The sequence below is a fragment of the Anguilla rostrata genome, chromosome 8 (assembly GCF_018555375.3).
Source record: "Anguilla rostrata isolate EN2019 chromosome 8, ASM1855537v3, whole genome shotgun sequence".
Classification (NCBI taxonomy): domain Eukaryota; kingdom Metazoa; phylum Chordata; class Actinopteri; order Anguilliformes; family Anguillidae; genus Anguilla; species Anguilla rostrata.
In genome coordinates this window covers 49,923,635-49,940,285 of record NC_057940.1, presented here as the reverse complement: position 1 = coordinate 49,940,285, position 16,651 = coordinate 49,923,635, and the positions used below count along the sequence as shown (strand labels likewise).

The 16,651-nt window shown below is 47.3% G+C and overlaps 1 protein-coding gene across 1 annotated transcript; it reads left to right on the top strand.

Annotated features, from left to right (window-relative positions):
- The first annotated feature begins 188 nt into the window (after positions 1-188).
- rab11al (RAB11a, member RAS oncogene family, like) lies at positions 189-16,035 on the top strand. The gene is made up of 5 exons (XM_064345503.1): positions 189-605; positions 10,827-11,022; positions 11,374-11,567; positions 12,094-12,174; positions 14,281-16,035. Exons 1-5 carry the CDS (start codon positions 566-568, stop codon positions 14,418-14,420), a joined length of 651 nt encoding a protein of 216 aa, XP_064201573.1. The 5' UTR covers positions 189-565; the 3' UTR covers positions 14,421-16,035.
- The last annotated feature ends 616 nt before the right edge of the window (positions 16,036-16,651 follow it).

The window sequence follows — 16,651 nt, the reverse complement described above, 5'->3', positions numbered from 1 at the left end:
TCTTGTTTCATTGTTAAAAAGGATGGTCAGGGTATAATTAAAATAACGCTCAATACGTGGCATTTGAGTCGCACCCACAGGCTAACAGTCCATTAGCTTCTGCAGTAGGTGAGGTCACTGTTTGCTTTGCAGCCTCAGAAAAGAATGACAGTGATGACATCATAGGGAGAGGCTGGGGAGATCAGAAGAGGGCGGGTCGTATTTTTCGGAAATACACTCAACTCGGAAACACTTATAACTTTCCTAAACGCGAACTATGTTTCACTAGCGCTAGAACGGGAGCAAAAGTCTTACGGAGAAGGCCAACTGTGTTGTTACGCATTAGTCAGACTTCCTGACTATCTTCAGATATATGCGGAAGTTATTTCATTATACTGGTACTAGTTGGTAGGCAAAGAAGCCGTCTTCCTAATCGAAGCAAGGAAGTAGGCTACTCGTGACGTAAATTGCAGGCGAGCGAGCTAGGCAAGTTTTTTAAACTACACCGTACAAGCTCATTCACTTCGGCTAAATCGTTCAGTGAAGATCAAAGACTAAGCTACCGCAAAAGAAGCATTTTGGAGAAATGGGCAACAGGGAAGACGAGTACGATTACCTTTTCAAAGGTGAGTATCTATCCATATGTTGCTCTAGGTAAGAGGCGAGCTATTTTCCATTACTGAGTTCGACCTTTGTGGCACTTTCCCTCCGTCAGTCACCTCAGGGAGCAAATGCTAGTAGCCTACTTTAATTAAACGAGCCAATCGACACATTTTAACACGAGTGGTTTTGACATTTCGCCTTGACATCTGTATGACTAGATCGCTGGTTTTAGATTTTTCTTTATCAAGGAGAAAACTGTCGTCATTCGGAAGTAGCTAGCCAGCCACCTAGCTGGAAAGCTGCTTGCTAACTAATGTTGCCTTATTATTTCCCCCAGTAACTTTCTGTGCCAGAGTTATGGATCACGGCCATAGCAATTATTGGGGGTTCTACATTCATCATTGTTTTTCCTTAAATACAGATTTCCCGCAGTACGTTTAATCGTTTTTTGCAGCAGCGTTTCTATAAATGAATGGCCGCCCGTTGACCCCCGTTGTTCTGCCGGTTTGCGTGTTTGAGCTGTCAGCCACAAAACTTGCCTTTTACTTACAGAAACTTGCCTTTTACTTACTTTACTTACTATACAATCAACTTTTCCTAACTCGCAGGAAAAGTTGATTGTATAGTTTCAGGAAGCTACGGGTTGGTAAGCTTTAAAAAGTGTGGTTATCTTGTGGTTTGAGGAAAAATGCAATAACACCTCGCTATTGTAGTGGCATGAAGCACTTGGCAAACATCTGCATTTTTAAAAGTGTTTAATTCTTTACCAACATGTAGCCCAGGCTACCTTAAAGCTGAAATTGCGATAAGTCATCCTCAGCTGGTTGCGTTCGGTCTTGTTCTCTTTCGCAAGCACAACCACCAAACAAGAAAATTCCGTTGTGTAAGTCAGCTCTGTTGTTCAATACGTCCCTGAGATTAAGATCATTGTACCGTAACGCAAGGATATTTATATTAGAAACATTACCCTTGTCAGGAAGGTGCTGTTTTATGCAAGAACAAATAAAATGTCACATGAAACGAATGCTATCCTACAGAGTTAAAGAAGTAGACGTACACGATTTAAGTCGTTCTATACCACTCCACCCCGTATTGTTCAACATCCTCAGTGTCGTCTTCCTATTGGCCTATTGGTCTGGCCAACATTGGTATCAGCGTAGCCATGTAAACACAAACTTCCTTAAATGCGGTAATAATTGGGGAAACGTCTCGGCTTTTTGTGTGTGCGAACAGTAGGTTTACTCTTCGTTTGCTTATGTATTATTTTTTGTTAGAGACTGTACGCCCTAAAATTTCCAGGCATTATCGCCATTCGTTAGGCTGCTTGATATCATATATAAGTGTCCAAGTATTTCCTTGCAGAACTGTTAGAAATGTTCTGCACGTTACCTTCAGAAGACTTAACAATTGAGAATGTCGGACTGTTTTAATTTTCACACTCCTGGGCAAAAATTAAAAAAATACTTGAAGCCTGTTGACAGTTTGCGGAACCCTTCTCGTTATCTTTAATTACACGCCTAGAATACTGATTAATGGTCACCGCTGGTGCAGTCCTTTTTCCTCGTGTGATATGACCTTTTAAATGTCATGATACATAAAATGTGAACTGGGACTGCTACTGTGTGAGAGATTAGCACACAGTACTTGTTAGGTGAGTCTTTATCTTAGGTAAAATGAAATGGCAGGTATGGAAAATATGTGGAGAACCAAAGCCCCCAACCCCCACCCCCAAATAAAAATGCATCCAGGTGGTAATTACCGGAACCTCCACCCAAAATAATTATCATCCATTTTTTTTTCGTTCATTGTTTTCCTCCCACTAAAAAATTAATTTCTGGGTACCGCAGTATTCAGGACACTGTGTACCCGTCTCCTCCTTTAATTCCTTGAATTGCTGGATTTACGGTCTGTTTTGCTCTGAGAAGAGAAAAAAAGGAACTCGGCCAATACCGGAAAACTTCACAGAGCACGTTCCGGTTTACATTTTTTTTTCTTTCCAAACACCATTGCTTGCATTGTGAGCCAATATCTAGTCATAGAAGCAGTGCCTCATACGTGATACCACTCAGACCTCTAGGGGGCAGTACTGCATCTCATGTTCTAAATCACTCTAGACACAATTGTCTGGCAAATCCGTTTAATGTAACTTTAGTTGAGGCAATGTCATTAACAGTGTAGCTGGCTAATTCACAGGCTGCCGCCAATGATGAATTCTTTCTGACTTCCAGTTTTAAGGTGGGCTGCGTTGTAAAGTCAGGCAGGTGAACACATCAGTGACACTTTATCACAGCGTTATTTAGCAGGGAGTTTCTGCAGCCAGGTGTAGTGTCAGCATGTTCCAGTATGTCTCCCTGGAGATTCTCTGAATGTTCCCACCAACCCAGGACCTTCCTAAATCGTCCTCAAAGTTTTCCTCTTTTTATTGGAGGACTCTTAATGCAGGCAAGGCTTTTGCCGATCGATGTGTTTATACCGCTACAGGAAGTCATTAACGGGCTGCACCCAGTGGAATCTGGAAAAGGTCAGAGGTCAGGAAAGTCGTGGATGGAAGGGCATAGCATACAGTTGGAGCGGGATGGGGGTAGGGTTGGGAATGGGTGATTCATTGCAAGTTTTTAGGAATGCACTAAAAACTAATCTCCACATCTTCTACAGCGATGGCATGGTAACGCGCCCCTCCCCTTTAGCCTAGTGAGGGAACGGTGCTATCAGTCCTAATCTGAGCAGCAGTGCGCTGTAGTGTTTGGGAACCTGCAGCTGAGGGGTTGCTGGTTTGACTCCCAGCTTGTTTTTTTCCCAAACCTGAAACGAAACCCTTGACTGTAGGCACCTAACGTGAATTTCTTCAGTAAAAAAAATAAAATAATCCATCAATATAAATGGATTGTATGTAAGACTGTAGTCTCTGGATGGTGGTTTCTGTGATGTCATGTCATTTGTAGATTTGTAATTACTTTCTTTGAGGCTCACAGTGCTCCGGGTTGTTAGTTGTACAGAGCGTTCCTGGTACTCAGTCTCAATTTTGAAAAGGGGCTCTCTTGTTTTTTCCCCTCATCAAAGATGTACTTTATGAAAAGTGGCAGTTTTTTTTTTCGGGTCAGACCTCATGTTGGTTTTTCCACAGTTTGTTCTTGTGACGGAAAGAACGGCAGTCTGTGTCTTTTTGTCTTTAGTACAGGAATGCTGCTCGAATGGCCCCCCCACCCCTCCCCTTTTTTTTTTTGTGGCCAAACTGGAAGGACCAGAAAAGGGCCCTTCAGACAACAGAACAGATTGAGGAAGAAAAGAAAAAGAATTACAGGAAAATTCCAGAATTCCCAGATGGGCCAGGGGTGATTACTTCCTGGTGAAATTCCAGCGTTGTCATCGTCCCTGCTTGAATTTAATCGGGAATTCTTTTCCGGCTTAAACCTGTAGAACTCTGCCTTTCCATACGGTATGTAGCTTTATGCGCTGGCTTTGCTGCTGTGGACACGTGTTCAATATCGCAGACATAATGCATTACAGGTTTAACTTGACGTTGCTGTAAGACCAGTGATTTGGAAAAGACTTTCAATGAGCAGGTATCCGACTTCAGTCCTCTGAAACTCCTGTATTGTCTGGGAGGGACAATGGGACTGCATTCCAAACCCCTCCCTTACCTGCTTAACACCAACAGCAGCACTGATCAGAGATCAGCGGTGAGCGTCGTCAGCCTCTGCTGAGCTGTGAGATCGCGTTTGAGTTGATGGTGGATGTGAGGGAGGGACGGGTAGAGGGTGGGATGTGGAATGTGGGCCTAGAGGTAGAGAGAGGTGAGAGAGAGAGATTTGCGGCTGATTGGCTGTGCCAGATTGAGCGCCTGATTGGCTGCACCTGATTTAGTGCCAGATTGAGCACCAGATTGAGCACCTGATTGGCTGCACCTGATTGGATGCGCCTGATTGGCTTCGCCTGATTGGCTTCGCCTGATTGAGTGCCAGATTGAGCGCCTGATTGGCTGTGCCTCTTGGAGCAGGAAAACTCGGGGTGATTCAGGGAATGAGGTGTACTGCCTGCGCTGCCTGGTGACGGTGGTGACCAATCTTCTGTTATAAAATGGTGCACACCCTCTACATAACGCAGCATTGAAGGACATGGCTGTCAGCTGTGCGATTATTAAGGTCTGCCAGGCTTTCTGTTTCGAGGAGGCCGAAACGGTCGTGAGCAAACCTGCGTTTATATTTTTAACCTTGAAACGGCCTGCGCCGCTCTCTCTGACGCGAACTTTGTTTTCCGTGCGTTCTTCCTTGGCGTGCCCAATAAGGTAAAGATTCGTACAGTTCAGCAACTCCTTTCTTAAACCTCACCCCACTGCCTCGACGGTCGTGGTATCGCCTCGCTAATTGAATCAACAGTGAGGAGCTCCGCTATTTGCTGGATACATTGGTGGCAACCCGCAAAACGACATACTTCCAGGATCTCTTTGGGAATTTGCCAGGAAGTGGCCAGCAGTGGGGCGACATCACGGCCACCTTGTGGTACTTTAATAGTGACTGTCAGTTGCCTTGTAAGGGGAGGGTAGGCTGTTTCACTTACGTTGCTTGTCCCTCTCTTCCCAGTTTAACTTGCCCATGCAAGCGGTAGGTCACGTTATAACATTGTGCCAATTATTTTAAGAGATTGTTCATATTTGTTCACAATTATATCGTTATATCAATGCATATGTACCTAAAGGAGTTTAGATATATACAAAGGCTTTTGTGCATTTGTAGATTATATCCACTATATCTGTTCTACGAACTGCGACGAACGGCATGTAGGCTATGTTGCTAGCTAAGTTAGCCACTTACCAGGCCACGTGTGTGTGTGGTAACATGAGTGTTTCTACATTTTAGATCACCATTGCTGAAGATACATGTTGAGAACAGTCCAGTGATCAGTTTGTCTGTTATCAGGTACATATGTATGCTGTAATTGATATTGTTGGTTATATTGCCCCAGTTTAACTTGCCCATGCAAGCGATCACCATTGCTGAAGATACATGTTGAGAACAGTCCAGTGATCGCACTGTTTGTCTATTATCGGAATAAACCAGCTCAACTGGGAATCCTGGTTTGTGGTGCTTTTACACAACGCAAGATCACGCCTGTTACACTTGCAGTATCTCTGCCTCATCGGCCCTGACCTCCTCTAGGAAACGTGTTCAGGATTAAGGTGTCGTCAGGTTTCGTTGACCCCTCAGCTCCTTCTCAGGCCACAGAGGGGCCTCTTTGTCCTGTAGGACCGAGGTGCAGACGATTGTGCAGATGATTGCGCAGAGTAAGATTCACTTTCATTCCCCCTGTAATCGCGAATCCTTGGCTATTCTTTTAATCGAGTCGATGAGTCGATCAGATTTCATTTATGTGGTGCATTTTATAATGGATTTGTCGCAATATGCTTCACAGTTTCCCTTGGTCCAAGCCCCCTCAAGGCAAGCCAACAGTGGCAAGAAAAGTCTCCCTGAAAGATGTGTAGGAAGGATCTTCTTGGAGGAACCAGACTTGGTTGGGGGTCCCATCCTCCTCTGGCCGGTTCCGGGTGCAGGTTCACAAATACAAAATCAGTCAATTTTTTTTTTTTGGGATAGGTCACATGAAGCACCCGGAGGTGGTGGCCCAGGGTGTTAATGATAGGGGCTGTCGTCCCACTGCTGGCGCTAGAACCAGGAACCGGAAACGGTGCAGTTCTGGTTTTCCCCCCTCTTTCTCCCCGGCCCGCCGCTTCTGTGAAATGAAGCTGTAATCTCAAAAATGCCGCCAGACCCCGTGAGCAAGTTGGCGCTGCGGCCACGCCCCCACGTCACCGGGTGTAACCAATGACATAAGAGTGCCACACCCCGAAGTCACCGGTTGTAACGAATCACGTGAGAGTGGCACGCCCCCCACGTCACCGGGTGTAACCAATCGCTTGAGAGTGACTCTTGGAGGCGGGAAAGTCGTAATTTATTACTCTCTCTGTCGCAGATGGCTGTGTTTCGGGGTAGGCCTGAATACCTGCTCCCAGGTTAAAGCACTGAGGTCTTTAGTGTTGGTTTGTCCTCTGGTCAAATTTGGCCGACTGCACTGGTTCCCAGACTCAACCCTGGGTCCCCCTGTGTCTGTAGGTTTTCGGTCCAACCACGGCTGCAGTCCTAGAATTTTGACAAGCTTTTAATAGTTCTTAATTAGGCGCTTTTCGTGTTTAGAGGGATTATTTACCCTCTTAAGCCACGTTACATCAGAAATAGCTAAGCATGTCATGAAGAAGTCCCTTAGTCACATTGTGCTATGTTGCGGACGATTACATACAAAGAGGTCAATTATTTTTAACTGATCAAATTAAAGACTAGGGTGAATCAGTAGGCTCTAATTTGTGAAAGTGTCGACACCTGGCCTCTAAGAATAAAATGGCGAGGCAAACGTGCATTGTTAAGTTTAAGGGGAAAATTAGGAAATGAATTAGACATGTGTTCAGCAGCCTAATTTGGAGCCTGTTGTTTCATTTCATCCCAAGAATGTACTTCTTTAAGAATGTACCTCTTTTTATGTAGTTTAAAAAAAAAATATATATATATATAGCACAATGAGCACAATATGAACGTGAGGATTTTTGTCTTCGTGGCATGAACAGCTGTTTCTAAACAGGAGGAGCACTTATTAAGAACAATTAACAGCTTGTTAAAATTCTAGGACCGCAACTGTGGTTGAATTAAAACCAGCATGCACTGGGGTGCGCCGGGGCTGACTTTGGGGTGCCCCAGGGCTGAGTTTGGGGTCCACTGGCCTTACACTCACCACTTGGTGGAATTTTGAAGTGGCTAATCCTAAGGTGTCAAACTGCAGGCCGTGGTGTCTGCTGGTTTTTGTGGTGTTCTCCGCACAAGTGTTTCATTTGAGTCACTGATTGGCTAAAGAATCCGCACACCTTGTTCTCGTAGGCTTATTTGGCAGCCGATTGAAAGGAAAACACAGAACACTGCGGCCCCCTTGGGATTCAGTTTGACACCCATTTGCTCGAAAGTTCACGATCTCTCTCTGTTGCTGCTTCGGGGTATGCACTGTTTATTGAGAAAGAAAAATGTGCTTTTGAGTGAACACTTGGAGCATTCTAGGAAACAATTATTTTCTAGGTTTTTGGGAAACATTGCATAACATAGCTGTAATCTCCACACAAAAGCAATGGAAAAAATAAAATTTCCAAACTTTTACTTTTCCTACTTTTTTTCATGACAGGAGATTGTCTGCCATCTTGTGATTGGAATCTGATACATTTTACCCTCCCCTGATTGGCTGAGCCCGGGTGTGGGCGGGACAATGCAGGAGTGATGTGTAATAAAACCTGTAGCGGAAAGCCAAATGCAAACCCTGTCGGCCCTATGCTTCTTAGAATTTCATTTCTTTCTCTCTTTCTCTGTTTTGAGTCTGTTGCTTCAAATTTCTGCTTTTTGGTTAGAGGGTCTAAAACAGGGCTGCCCAACCCTGTTCCTGGAGATCTACCATCCTGTAAGGTTTCACTCCAACCCTAACAAAGCGCACCTCATTCAACAGCTAGAGCAGGGCTGCCCAACCCTGTTCCTGGAGATCTACCATCCTGTAAGGTTTCACTCCAACCCTAACAAAGCGCACCTCATTCAACAGCTAGAGCAGGGCTGCCCAACCCTGTTCCTGTAGATCTACCATCTTGTAGGTTTTCATTTCAACCCTAATTTGGCACACCTGGCTCTGCTAAATAGCAGCTCATGTAGATCTGTAGCTGTGGAATGAGGTGCGCTTTGAGTTTTTCTGGCTCGCTTCTGGCCCGGTGCTTCCGGGGGGGGGCGGGTGGCTGGGGGCGGAGTTTAATCCTGCGGAACTACCGGTTCATTTGAAAGGAGGCAGTTGAGAGTGAGATTCCTGATTTGGTGATGCGACAAAGGTTTGAGGAGGATAATGCGACGGTTTGGGCTCTTGAGACTGAAAATCTTGCACCCGTGTGAATGAGTAGTTTATCTTTGAGTTCTGTTGGGAGTAACCTCCCTTTGAGATGTGTGGACAATGGAGATCCTATTCTAGGTCCTTACCCAGTGAACAGGTAAAGTAACATGAAGGAGTTTCAGCACAGAGAAGGACTCATCCTGACCGCTCTACATTTAATAATTATGACAGAGGGTGTGTGTGTTTATGTGTGCGTGTGTGCGAGTGTGTATATGTGTGAGTGAAACTCTGTATCTGCATGTGTGTGTGGGTGCGAGTGTGTTTGTGTGAGTGAAACTCTACCTGTCTGTGTGGCTGTGTGCGCGTGTGTGTGTGCGTGTCTGTGTGTGTGTGTGATCTCTCAGCCACACGCCCTCTCCTGCCCGCCGTTTCGCCATCTGCAGACGGTCTGAGCGTGGGATCAGTCGGAGCTTAAGGAGCGCGCTCAGTCGCGTCGCCCTAAACTCAGGAGAGCCGCCCTGCTGTTTCCCCATGGGCCCTCAGGCAAGCTCCCCGGCGACCCACTCCTATCGTCACGGCGACCGCTTAACAAGCCCCGAGATGCGGGTGTGGGGGGGGGGGGGGGGGGGTCACATGCTTCCCTGATCCCCTTCTGGGCCTCCGATCTCTCCTCCGCGGTTATCGGCCTCCTTTCTCGCTGCTGCTGCATCGTTGGTGTCTCGTGTTCTCGGCTCCTCAGCCCTGGTGGATGAATCGGTCACTGGGCCTGTTTTCTGACGGGCCCGACGAGGCACGTGAGCGCAGGCGAGGGAGAGAGATGAGAAGAGACACGATCAGAGGCAGAGAGCAGACGAGGAGCACGCGGAGAGAGACCGAGAGCACGCGAGAGAGACAGAAGAAGAAGAGGACCGGAGACGACGAGAGACCGAGAGACCGAGAGACCGAGAGACAGAGAGACAGAGAGACCGAGAGACCGAGAGACCGAGAGACCGAGAGACCGAGAGACCGAGAGACCGAGAGACCGAGAGACCGAGAGACAGAGAGACAGAGAGACAGAGAGACAGAGAGACAGAGAGACAGAGAGACAGAGAGACCGAGAGACCGAGAGACCGAGAGACCGAGACAGACGGAGTTCCAGGCTCTCCAGGCCTTTTGTCCAGAACAATGAAGGGAGAACCCAAAAAAATCTTTTTTCTCCATTTCCCGACGGTTCCTGTTGTTGTTGCTTGGTAAGTGGAAAGGGAGGCCGCTGTGCGTTCTTCGATGTGCTTTTCACTGTCCGTTTAAAATCGTCTGATGGAGGTACCAGAGCCGAATCCCCTCTGCCTCCCGCAGGGGAAACCTTTTAAAAGCCGTCGTTCCCCCAACGGCTTCCGCGCTCCCTTAGCTGGCACTTAGCGCGCGGCGGCGGCGGCGTCTCCTGCCGGTGGAGGAGGCTGAGCGGGACGCGCCCGCCCGGCTCGCGGTAAAGAGGAAGCTCGTGGCGCACGCGCGCCCCCGCCCCCGCTCTCCCGCCCCTCAGCCTGGCGGAAGTGACCGCCGGGCTTCTGAAATTGCGTTTTGTTTCGGTGAACGCGGTTGCGGTCGTCCTGCTCCCGGCTGCGTGTAAACGTCCTGGTGGGGCTGCGCATGGTGGATGTGCTCAAACAAAGGGGAACGTTCCCCTGCGGTCAGTGCTGGGTGAAAGGGTGAATGGATGTTCAGGGCGTAGTCTTTGACTAATGTGCTTCAGGGTTTGCCAAAATTAACTCTTCGACGTGTGTTACTGAAGAAATAAAATGATCACTTGCTTTGAACATCAAAGTTAAAGTCAATGTTGATTGGCACAAGTCAGAGTGCCTGAGTCACAGAACCATGTCTAAGTCACAGTGCCAGAGTCATAGAACCGTGCCTAAGTCATGGATTTGGTCCGAGCTATAGTGCCTGTGTCACAGAACTAAGTCCAAGTTATAGTGCCTGTGTCACAGAACCAAGTCCAAGTTATAGTGTTTGAGGCTCAAAACCAAGTCCAAGTCACAGTGCCAGTCATAGATTTGGCCAGAGCCACAGAACAAGGCAAGTCACAGTGCCCGTGTCATAGATCAGGTCAGAGAGTCACAGAACTAAGTCCAAGTTATACCTGTGTCACAGAACCAAGTTCAAGTCACAGTGGTCGAGTAATAGATCAGGTCAGAGTCACAGAACCAGGACAAGTCACAGTGCTAGAGTCATAGAACCAAGTCTAAGTCTCAGTGCCTGAGTCATACAGCAGATCAGGTGTGAGTCACAGAACACACAGCGTTCCTTCGTAGAGTTCCCTGCCCTGTGAGAGTTTGCGTTGAGTGATCACCCGTCCCTGCCCCCCACAGTGGTGCTCATCGGAGACTCCGGGGTGGGGAAGAGTAACCTGCTCTCCCGCTTCACCCGAAACGAGTTCAACCTGGAGAGCAAGAGCACCATCGGCGTGGAGTTCGCCACCCGCAGCATCCAGGTGGAGGGCAAGACCGTCAAGGCCCAGATCTGGGACACGGCGGGACAGGAGCGCTACCGCGCCATCACCTCTGCGTGAGTCCCCCACCCGCAACCCCACCCCCCCCCCCCCCACCCCCTCGGCTGCCCCAATCCCACAGGAAGGGTTTAGATGGTTTACATTCAGCTAAATTCTGTTCATAGTGTATAGTGCTTTTTATAGACACTGTCACACAGGCACTTTGCAGTGAACTTATGGAAGACTGAGCCTGAGCCCCCAAAAACTAGTACTACCCCAGGAATGTACTAATGTGCTTGGTAAATCCAGGAAAGTACACTCTCTGATTCCCTCACCGCTCTGATGTCCTTGCATTACATTAGCACATTAATTCTTAAGGTGGTATTAGCCCGCTGCCTATAATGGCGCCCCCTGCTGGTCCTGCACAGCTATTACAGGGGTGCGGTCGGGGCGCTGCTGGTGTACGACATTGCCAAGCACCTGACGTACGAGAACGCCGAGCGCTGGCTGAAGGAGCTGCAGGATCACGCCGACAGCAACATCGTCATCATGCTGGTGGGCAACAAGAGCGACCTGCGCCACCTCCGCGCCGTGCCCACCGACGAGGCCCGCGCCTTCGCCGGTCAGTCCCCCCGCCTGCCGTTACGCGCCATTACACACCGTTACACACACCGTGTGCCCACACAGCGTAACACGCCAATACATGCTATTACATACCGCTGTGAACCATTAAACCCATTACATGATATTAAATACCATTTCACACCATTACGCGCTATTACACACCATTACATGCTGTTACACACAATTGTGAACCGTTAAACACCATTACAAGCCATTACACACCATTACATCCCATTATGCCCTATTACACACCATTACATGTCATTACATGCTGTTACACACAATTGTGAATCGTTAAACACCATTTCACACCATTATGCACCATTACATGCCATTATACACCATTACAAGCCATTATTCACCATAACAGCCCATCACATGCCATTACACACCATTACATCCCATTACGCCCTATTGCACACCATTGCATGCTGCCATATGCTAGACACACAGAACAGTGTATGGCAGATTGGCCCTGTGTCTGTGTAGAGGGCCTGCTTGACTTTGGCCGTTTCGTGTTGCAGAGAAACACGGGCTGTCTTTCCTGGAGACCTCCGCTCTGGACTCCTCCAACGTTGAGCTGGCCTTTCAGACCATTCTCACAGGTGAGTCCTCACAGTGCACAGCCACACTGCACACACAGGTGAGTCCTCACAATGCACAGCCACACTACACACACAGGTGAGTCCTCACAGTGCACAGCCACACTACACACACAGGTGAGTCCTCACAGTGCACAGCCACACTACACACACAGGTGAGTCCTCACAGTGCACAGCCACACTACACACACAGGTGAGTCCTCACAGTGCACAGCCACACTACACACACAGGTGAGTCCTCACAGTGCACAGCCACACTACACACACAGGTGAGTCCTCACAGTGCACAGCCACACTACACACACAGGTGAGTCCTCACAGTGCACAGCCACACTACACACACAGGTGAGCGTTCACAGTGAATTATCACACACACACACACACACACACACACAGTCCTGACAGGGACCAACATAATGAGGACAGGTCTTGATGGCTGTTCGTTATGGATTCAATGTGGCCTAAAAGGAGACCTTGCAGTTAAGACAGGAATGGTTTTTTAAGGCTTTGATGCTTTTATGAGAAGCTCAGTTCACTGCCTCAGTTTCCCATATCTCTATAAGTGTACCTGTAGGTTCTGGTTAAGTACAGAAGCTTCATACCACTATTACTTTCGGCATGTAGTTCCTCTTTTGCACAATGGTGGAGTCCCTCCGTCACTATTCACCAAGTTGAGCTGCTGACCGTTGGCCACTAGGTGGTGCCAAACACCAATTGATGTAAAGCCGTTCTGCCCAGCTGATTGTCGTGATTGTTCGCAAACGACCAGTCGTCATGGTTATTGCCCCAGTTTCAGGCACCATTAGCAGCTTTACAAATTCTCTTTTCGGGGGGGAAAAACTGGCAAATGGGGCCCATTGAGTTGTCGGATATACAGGTATCAGACAAAAGCCTTCAGACAATGCCTTTCTTCGATTAGCAGTAATGTTAATGGAGTTAAAAAAGAGGGAACCCCATTGGCTGTAAACCCCATTGTGATGTCAGACACTTCTGTGATGCGTGTTCCCGGGTGGTTATGTCACCTGAGGCAGCTGAAGGCCAGTGTGACCCGGGTTCTGATGGGAAGGAATTAGTCATGATGCGACTTAGCTGCTGCTCTTGTTATGTTTAGCTTCTTCTGTTTTTTCAGACGTCATTCTCTGTCTCTCTTCATTCGGTTCAAATCTTTCAATATTTTAAACACTTTAATTGCATTATGTATTTTAATATGCATGCTGCCAAAGCATAATATAATTGTATATCAACAGAACAATTGACCTACATAAATTAGCAGTTATTAATGGTTGTAATAGCAACAGTATGTTTTTTTTGTTAATCGTTTTTTTAATTGGAATATGTAAAACATGAAAGGTCTGGGAAACTGAAATCTGTGAATTCTTTGCTGATGTGTTGTTTTACTACTTTTTTTGGATTCAAAAAACGGCTGAAAAAGATTTAAAAATGATTCTTGCAAGAAAAACTTGTATACAAGTCTGTGCCAAAATTGGCTTGCTTTCCCCCTTGGGTAAACACCAGGTTTTCGGGGGGGTTAAGTGGGTGTTAATTCCGTAACAAAAACCTTAAGTCCAGTGAGATCCTTTCTACCTGTAATATGTAAATGACGCTCTTGCCACTTTCGTGCATATATGCATATTAATGAGCGCAGGGTACACGCCCACCCTGCCCTTGTCTGCTGAACAGGTCACGATAATCTAATAGTGCTTATTACAATTTAATGATTATAAATCGGGTTAAAAACTTGAAAGAAATATTAAGAAGATGATCTTTTGTCACTACTGGGGAATATAACCTCAATTTCGAATCCAGTTTCCCGGACCTTTAACAAAAAAGGGGCGGAAACCAGACCAGGTCAAAACCTAGTATATGGCTGGACCTAACACACGTGATCCGGCCGACCAATGGTGTAACTTCATAACTCGGCCGACCAATGGTGTAACTTCATATCTCGGCCGACCAATGGTGTAACTGCATCACTCACTCACTCACTCTGTCACAGACATTTGCGTTTGTAGGGCTGGCCCCGCTGTTGCGGTCCAGCCAAAAATGTCTAATATTGTCTCTCGCTCTCTCGTGTCATCCCTTTCTCTAACCCCCCCGCCCTCCCCACAGCGATATATCGCATCATGTCCCAGAGGCAGATGTCAGGCCGCACCGACTCGGACTTCTCGCCCAACTCCAACGTGGTGCCCATCACCGTCCAGCCCACCCAGCAGTCCCCCAAACAGAGCTCCTGCTGCCAGAGCAACTGAGGCCTTCGGACCGGGGCGGGGCCTGCAGGGGGGTGAGGGCGGGGCCTGCGGGACAGGGGCGGGGCGGGGCTGAGGAGGGAAAATGGCTGGGTATGGGGCGAGGCCAGTAGTACAGGGGCTGAAACTGTGTGTGTGTGTCTGTGTGTGTGTGTGTGTGTGTGAGTGTGTAAGAGAGCGAGCATATGTGTCGTTAGACTCTTGAAAGGTGAGAGAACTGAGAACTCTTGGATTGAAAGGGAACAAAAACGGTCGGACACAACTCTGATTTCACTGTGCAAAATCCAGCCAGGGCTTTCTGATTGGTCTGTTTTCTCTAAACACTTTTCTCTTCTCATTTTGCTCTCTTGTGTTCTGAGGCAAAAAGCCTTTTATAGCAGGACCATAAAGTCATAAAAATGTTTGGAATTATTATTATTAGTCTTTTGGTCACACCTTTTATCTAAGCTCCTCCCATTCATCTGTCCCTCCTCCCCTGTTGCCGGTCTGTCAAAGTAAACTTCGCCCCGTTTTGACAATGTTTTTTACAAACTCAAAATCCCTTATTTTTTTTACATGGAAATCTACAAATCCACAACCCCAAATTTGTAATGAATTGGAAACCTAGGTGTGTGTTTTTGCCCATAGACTTTTTTTTTCTTCTCTTTTTAAATCCAGACTTTAATTATGTGTTGTGTATCTTACTTATAGATTGAAATAAGAGTAACAAATCAAGAAAGCAAGCAGTCAGTCAGCCGATGACTGAAATTGAATTCTTAGTGCAATGTTAGTGGGAAATTGTTACAGATTGGAGTGGAGTATGCAATAATGGGTCACTGTTCTCCCCAAAAATGTACAGTGTCCCCCCACCCCTCCCCCTTGCTCCCTGATAACACACTCTCAGGTAAACAGACGGGGGGGGGGGGGGGCTCCATCCCAAACATTCCCCTTCTTCTTCCAGGTCCCCTGATCGCAGGTCAGTGCTTCAGAACTGACGCAAAGCATTCTGGTAAATTTGGTAGGTTAGCTTTCTGAAGGTAGTTTTTGAGGAGCTTTGTCCATTCACGAAACCACCCCCCCCCCTCGCCACTGACTTACACACACACACACACACACACACACACACACACGTGTGCATGGGTTATCCATTCCACTGTGTTTTCTTTAAATCATTCCTTTATGTATTTAATGTTGTTTGAATGTAACTGTGTGTTCTGGTTTGTTACCCCTCCACACACACACTTGCTTTCCAGAACATATTTCAGATTTCGGACCAGGGTGTTCTTTGCTGTGGGTTGTTTTTGTGCTGCTTTTATTATTATTATTATTGTGTGTGTGTGTGTGTGTGTGTGAGAAGCTTAATGCCTTAATTCATGTTCAGAATGGAAGCTCTGCTTTCACAACTCCAGTGTAATTGGTGAAACGTTGAGGTCAGGACTGATTTTTCCTAAATAATCAGGAAATATTGTTCCTTCCGCACTCTAAAGGTGTCAGTCGGAGGGGAGACAGACTTGGGAATGCCGTAAGCACACAAGGAGACCGGGAGGAAACGTTCGGCAACATAGACAAATATTTGTGGCCGCCAGACACGCCTAGGGAGAGAAAATAAATATTTCCCTTGTTTTATTTCTTAGTTTTTTTTTAAATCCAGTAGACACTACCATGATGCCATTGTGTAGACTTGCCCCCCCCCTCCCCCAACCCCTTCCCAAACTGTACTGGGGGTCAATAGTTTTTAAATGCGAGAGGGGTCAGATTGCGTGCGGGACATCCCGGATGTCTGATAGCGATGTGCATGGTTTTCGGGCTAAATCGGGGGCTCCAGACTCCGGTCCTGGAGGGCCGCAGTATCTGCAGGTGTCAGCGGTTTGCGGTTAATCCGCACCCAATTTTAGGTCGTGGACAGGAAGTGCACGGCCAACTTTCGGCTAATCGCTCACGCGCCGAAACGCCCCGCACCGGCAGGCGTGGCGACCCCCCCCCGACCACCCCCGGGCCAGAGTCTTGCGCCGTGGGTCGTGACCCTTTTAAAACTAAAAACAAAGAAAAAACGGGAAGTCCAGGTTGGTAGAATTTGTGGCGGAATTGTTGCGTTAGCTGCACTGTTTTAAAGAGAATTTGCTTCAACATGCAAGCCCGTGTTGCTGGGCCTCGCCGGAAAGCTCAGCTTTGAGACGGAAACGCGAAAAGCCGTCAAAGTTTATGTTGTCATTGAGCAATAAGCACTAAAACTGGGCTTGTGATGAATGCGGTTT

Excerpts from the sequence above, each read along its gene's own strand:
- rab11al (XM_064345503.1), top strand. The coding sequence starts at position 566 with ATGGGCAACAGGGAAGACGAGTACGATTACCTTTTCAAAG. Across the intron at positions 606-10,826 it reads GTACGATTACCTTTTCAAAG|TGGTGCTCATCGGAGACTCC; the intron begins GTGAGTATCTAT and ends TGCCCCCCACAG. Across the intron at positions 12,175-14,280 it reads CTTTCAGACCATTCTCACAG|CGATATATCGCATCATGTCC; the intron begins GTGAGTCCTCAC and ends CCCTCCCCACAG.